Source organism: Chenopodium album, chromosome 11 (genome assembly GCF_948465745.1).
Source record: "Chenopodium album chromosome 11, dcCheAlbu1.1, whole genome shotgun sequence".
NCBI classification, from domain to species: domain Eukaryota; kingdom Viridiplantae; phylum Streptophyta; class Magnoliopsida; order Caryophyllales; family Amaranthaceae; genus Chenopodium; species Chenopodium album.
The window spans coordinates 58,400,464-58,407,125 of NC_137844.1; the positions used below are offsets into that span (position 1 = coordinate 58,400,464).

Genomic DNA, 6,662 nt, shown 5'->3' on the forward strand with positions numbered 1-6,662 from the left:
TTATAGAATGAATGTCATTAACTCTGAGAAAAAAACACAACTACCTCCTGCATGCAAGACTATGCTGCAACTGATTGAATAAATCAATTATTTCTTCCAGGTAGCTTAATTATTTAATTAATTATGAAAATTGAATTGATTGATAATGGCCGTAAATTTGGACATTAAATGATTTAATTACTTTTAAGCTTTTAATTGGCCAGCCAATACCTTTAGATTTTTTTTGTTTATGTTTTTGACTCTTAAAGTTAAAGATCGTATGAAAGTAGTTGGGCTGGACTTGAGATCTGCAATGTGCTCCTATATTAATTCTTTAATTTTGACTAAACAACTGCAAAATTAATGTTTAAGAGTACTCTATAATTTCATGATAGAGGATTTATCAGTTATCAAACAATTTCATTTCAATTGACTATCAACATTGATAAGGATCAAAATTTTTAGACTTACCTTTGTAATTTACAATTGATTAAGATCATACGGAGCATTTTTATTTATTTTGGTTTGTAAAATTGTACCCTTTACAAGATGATTAACCGAACACGGGATTAATAGCCATCAGATATGAATTATGTAGTACACTTTATATTATAAAAACTATGTTTAGTTGTGTAATTAAAGAAGTTTTGGGTACAGAGTACAGACTAAAACAGACATTTTTATATCTGGGCTAGATCATGGGTTGGGCTATATGGGCTTTCTCATTCTTGTGTCATAGTGATGATTTGGGTTGGGCCACATGTTTTTTCTCTTTTTTGCAGGACATGATGTGTTGGGCTGCTTGAGCTCAATTCGATCCCTCAATTGGGCTTTAAATGCAAAAAAGCTGTCTAAGGTATTTTTTTCTAGTTATGTATGCCGGCCTTATCTACATATGTTTTGGGCCCATGTTGCAGCTTGTGACTGCCTTTTACATCTAAGTTTGTCACCATGAAATTACTATGCAACTAGAGTATACCCATGCTAATACACAAGGTATGTTGGTTACAACTTACATTCATCATTGTTTTCTTCTTTTATTTTACATTTCAAATAAGATCGGTGGAAGTCATTGTGTGATATATTTTGTGTGGTGCAATAGCCAATAGTTATATTGGATTATGAAAAAGAGGATAAGAGACGTTTTTTAGGGAATGAATGCAAATGCACCGTTAAAGTTTGGAGAGATTTGGTAACAAAATATGATCATATGTTTTATATAAGACTAGAATGTATACATGATAATTCACAACATAATTGTGAAACTTATGTCGTTTTCCCTGGGTGTAAAAATGAATGATACATGTTTTATTTATTTAATTTTTTTTGACAAACCTTTTCTTTTATTTTCAGGATAGAGTATTTAGAGTTGATAGGATGAGATTTTGTAGAGCTGATCAAATGTGGCTCAGCCCAATTTTGGGCGGGTTTTGGGCAGAATTTACCAGTCCAGAATTGGGTCGGGCTCGGTGTAGGGTAAAATTTGTATTGGAAAATCATTTTTATGCAAATGTAGTTGTTTATTGGCCCGGGCTAAATTTGGCTCAATCATATTGGACGGGTTTGGGCATGAACTTTTTGGCCCCGGCCTGGCCCAAGAAACTGGCTGAATTTTTCGACATTGGCCCGACCTGGCCAACCCACTGATCACCTCTAAGATTTTGAAGAATTGTTGTGAAAAGTTGTATAGTATTTGACATTCTTTAATTACACATTTGGCCAAGAAAATCAAGTTTAGGCTCATTAGCTAGAAACAAAGAGATTTTGAAGCATTAATACCTAACCTCTCTAGATGATTTAGGAGAATTTTAAATATGCTATTTAGTGTGAAGACTAACCCACAAATTCAAAATAAGTTGCTTTATATTTCCATCCATTTCAACATATTATCCTCAACATAAATCAAAAGGAAGATAACAGGGAACATCTTAATTAAAATTATCAATTACATAAATTAAATTGAAGATCAAGAAAATCTTCCAAGAGTCTAGAAACCCAAACTCAAACGAATTTCAAATGCCAAACAACCACTGTTTAAAAATGGTACGTAAGAAGGTAGGAGAGATAATAATTAACCTAGGCGCAAAGGAAACATCCCACCCATACCTAACAATTAATTGTTTTGTCACTCTTCCTAAAAAGGAAATTTAAGAAAACCAAAGTTATTTGTTTGTTGTAGCATGTCTTTGACAAAATGCTTTCAATCTCTCAAGTCCATCTTCAAGAGCTGTTGGCTCCAACGCAAAAGTTATGCGCAACCAATTCTTTGCTCCCATTGTCACACCTATTCAACGTAATAAATTAAATAACCGAAGATATTAATTACTTGGTCCAAAAATTAAATATTGGGTACACGCCAAAATGTGTTATACATTCTATATTTCCTATACACGGGTGATATGATGTTACTTTTATTTAAGATAACTTTAATAGCGTGACAATTAATTTCGGATAAAAGTAGAAATGTAAAATTTGAAATTTCTTACCTGGTAGGATGATCATCTTCTCCTCTTTGGCAAGCTTAATACAAAAATCAATGTCGTCAATAATTCCATCTAATTGAGACAAATCGAGTTTGACCTGCAACATGCATGTCATAGCAGCCATAAGTCATACTAGTACTTTAAAACATATTCTAGATTTTGTATTTGACTAGTATCAATTATACTGTTAAAACATTAATCATTTTAGATTTTATATTTGACTAGTATCTAGTTAGACTGTTAAAAGTTGAAAACAACGTCACCAAATGATGTCCCTCCTTAGTCGAAATTAGTGTATTTTATACCACCAACGTGACAACAACATTTCTATTATATATAATCATAAAAAATAAAAAAAAATAAAAAAAAAAAAAAAAAAATATTGGTCGAAAGTTAAGGTGACCTAATATATTTATTAGATGTAATCTCAATAATATATTTGAAGCGTGGGAACACGTTTTATGATTAAATTTGTTCCTTACCATCACAAACATGGATCCTTCTGGTTTATATGGGCAAATGAGGCATGGAATCTCCTGAAGTTTGTCATAGCAAATATCTGCATCATTCTTTAGAATGTTGATGACTCTTGAAAAGAATTCCTTGCTTGTTTTTTCAAGAATTTGAGGAACTGCCCCCTGAAAATTGTGGGAATAAAGACAAAGTTTAAGAATTTTTAAACAATGTGTGAAAATATGATCTAAATGAGATAAAATGTAACAAGTATTTGTTTCGTATATGTGTTACAAATAATGTATAAAATGCTCAAATGTGTAACCTGAATGAAGGAAGCAGGATCAGCAGATATGCTTGCAATACGCTTAATGCTCTCCATTACCTAATTCAACCAAAACCAAAGACAACCATGAGTTACACATCGTATACTAGTACTTAGCTTAATTGAATAGTACAATTTCATTTCGGAGTATAATATAAAATTATCTACAAGTAATAATACATCTATGCAAAATGGTACTGATATGTTTGTATATGTAATATGGAGTAAGTAATAACTCATGGGACAAAACATATATAAACGCTAAAGACGAACTTAATGAGGAGATTCAATCCCACAACCACTTTTATATCTACATTCTCACAAAGAAATGAAAATACAGAGTATGTAACCCAAAAGAAATTAATTGGCACACGTACCCCATATTTTTGCAAGATGCCATGAGTATCATTTGTGACAAGCCAACCAAGGCGCCAACCAGGAACAATCCATCGCTTGGATAATGACCCAACAGTGATGACTGGAACAATGTTTCCAAACACACCCATTGGTACAAATGGGTTGCTTCCAAAGGTAAGGTGACCATAAACTTCATCACTAATCACCAAAATCCCAAGTTTTTTCGCAACCTCTGCTACCTGTCAACGCAATGGATTAAACATTTGTTCGCTTATATATTAGATTTATGACAAAAAAGTCGATTTAAATAAATGTACTCCTAATGTCTAGCACATTATTTCCGTATTATACCTTTTGTAAATGGTTATACGTGAAAACGTTGCCACAAGGGTTACCGGGGTTTACAATAACCATAGCCACAGTATTGGCATCAGCCAAAGCTTCAATAGAATCAATATCGACTTCCCAACCATTTTTCGGGACAAGATCAAAGTGACGTGTTTCAAGTCCGATATGAGCTGAAAAAACTTCGTAGTACGGGTAGCCGGGTCTAGGTAGCAATACATTAGCACCAGGAGAAGCAAGTGAAGTAAGTGCAATATCAATTGCTTGAGTACAACCTAGTGTAAGGACTACATCATTTGCGGAAAGATCATAGGGAAGATCATGAGAAAGGTACTCTGCCACAGCCCTGTTCAAGAACAACCAACAAATTTGAGTAACACATCAAGGTAATATCAGAGAAATTAAATGCAACCTTTAAATGTGCAATTTGTACGTATGGTTGGATTAGTTAAGAGTAGGCAGCAAAATATTAGGAGGGACCAAAATTAAAGTATGAAAATATGGTCCCTAATTTAAGCATAAGGATTACTGATGACATTCTTTCACATATTTACTCGTGTAAACTACTCCATCTACTCCCCCTTACAAAACATGTGACATTAGGTACATTTTTGTCCACAAATACTAGTCGTGTATGCTATCCAGCTGAAAAATATTTCGTAATATGAGTAATCTGACTCTGGCATAAAACTTCGTACTACAGACAAATTAGAAATCTCTAGTTTAGACTAAAAAAATGAAATGGTCTATATTGTTGGATTCGAATTTTCCAAATTCCAACATTAGAATGATATCAATTTGGATGTTAGGATCAGGATAGTGTGAGAGTGCTTCAACTAGGCCAATGCCCTAGAGGATCTTCTTGCAAATTTATCCCATCAAAACTTTAACTCAATTCGATAATGAGAGATTGAGAAAATATGACAGTTAAAACAAAGAGACTTCCTCAACAGAAAAATTACTTTTAAAAAATTTCTATGGCAAGTCACATTTAAGTATGTATTCTTTCATTCGCATATGCAAGAGTGTAAGACTAATCATTAAAATGATCAATTTGTTACTCAATGTTAGCAAATTGCAATAAAATTTGTATAGAAAATTCATGTAATTGTTGTAAATAACAGGTTTAAAAAGCCTTGAACCAATTTCTCCTTACGAGCTTTATAATGATCTTTTGATACTCATTTTCGATGAAGATTACAAATTCTTACATCACATTAATTGCCGTCTTAATAAGTATTGTACCATTTCTTTTTAAATTACAAAGTACTATTTCGTATTTATCTTATCTTATCAGATAAATTCATAAACTTACAAGATACACACTAGAAATCATGTATTGAGGAAAAAATTATGTGAATCAGTCTCTTATACTCGATTTTACGATTATTGTGCAGGAGCCAGGAGCGTGATTGAATCTCATTTCAAGGTTGTATTTATTCCTCTTTGCAATTTCTCTACTCTATTAATTTCTCCGTACGTGTTGATATACCCTTAATTCCAAGAGAGTACTCTAGTCAATCAAGTCCAAATCTTGTTAATTTTAAATTTGGGGGAGCGGGGTTTCTTAATGTTCAATTCTCGTACAACTAATTAGTAATTACTCAACGTGTTGACAGGACAATCACTAGACTACGTCAAGTAAGAATTTGGGAAAATTTCAAAGCATGATTATTCTGATTTTCTGCAATTAAACCTATTCAATAGCTGTTTTTTTGACAAAATCTTACCACTTGCAAAAACAAAACAGAAAAAAGAACAGGGAAAAGAAGTAATTATTAATTTACTAACATCTAATGAATTACTTTTAGTCAATTTTTCATCTAATTCTGTCTATATTTACCCTTATTTATAACTAAATCATAGAACAAAAAAGACCATAAATCCTTTAACTTGAATGACATTCATAAATCTCATTTCATGCCTTAACAAAATATTGTACGTACACTTAAGTTATTCTAAAATTATTAATTTTTTAACAAAAAAATTAAGAGAAGAGGAAACATACTTTCTAGCAGGAAGGAGGCCAACGGCGGTGCCATAGGAGTTAAACTGACCGGAGCTAAGAGCATCAACAACAGCAGCCTCGGCGTTTCGACAAGTCCGAAAACAGGGGAAAATAGAAGGATCACCATGAGCTAGAGCAAGCATTGGCCTTTGATCATGAGGGTTTAAATTCTCCATAATCATAGTCCTAGCTTCTCTAACCGTAACACCTCTACTCGTGTTTTTCGTACCATTTGTATTCGTATTTTCGGCTTTTGCTATTATTGTGCACCCACCATTCTTGTGATTGTAACTATCTTCTTTACCTTTGAATCTCCATGTTTTGTTCACACCATTAACGTTTGTTGTTCCACCGTTTTCCATTTCTTTTTTTTTTTTCTCTCTCTCTTTTTCTTGTTTTCTTTCTTTTTTATTTTGTTCTTCTTTCGGTTTACTCGTTTATAATGTTGTCTCTCAACAAATGTGCCTTTTTATAGGAAATTCAAATCTTCTATTTTATGTGTTTTTTTTTTTTGGAAAAATAATTCTTTTTATTGACTTGATATTTTTATAATGTTTGGTTGTTGGAAAGAAAATGAACTAATAAATATAAGGAAACTTTAGAGTAAATTTTCAATCGTACATTTTGCCTGATTTGTTACTAAATTTGAAAATTTGTTTCTACATTAATTAAATTATTTTCCCTATTGCGTTGATTTCAATTTGATTGACTA

General features: G+C 32.3%; 1 protein-coding gene across 1 annotated transcript; it reads right to left on the minus strand.

Moving 5' to 3' along the window:
• Positions 1–1,874: 1,874 nt before the first annotated feature.
• Positions 1,875–6,403, minus strand: LOC145569421 (putative aminotransferase TAT2). Its single transcript, XM_081628765.1, has 7 exons — positions 5,951–6,403; positions 3,949–4,288; positions 3,618–3,836; positions 3,241–3,300; positions 2,945–3,100; positions 2,466–2,559; positions 1,875–2,263 (listed from the first exon to the last, which is right to left on the minus strand). Exons 1-7 carry the CDS (start codon positions 6,310–6,312, stop codon positions 2,142–2,144), a joined length of 1,353 nt encoding a protein of 450 aa, XP_081484891.1. The 5' UTR covers positions 6,313–6,403; the 3' UTR covers positions 1,875–2,141.
• Between the last annotated feature and the right edge of the window lie 259 nt (positions 6,404–6,662).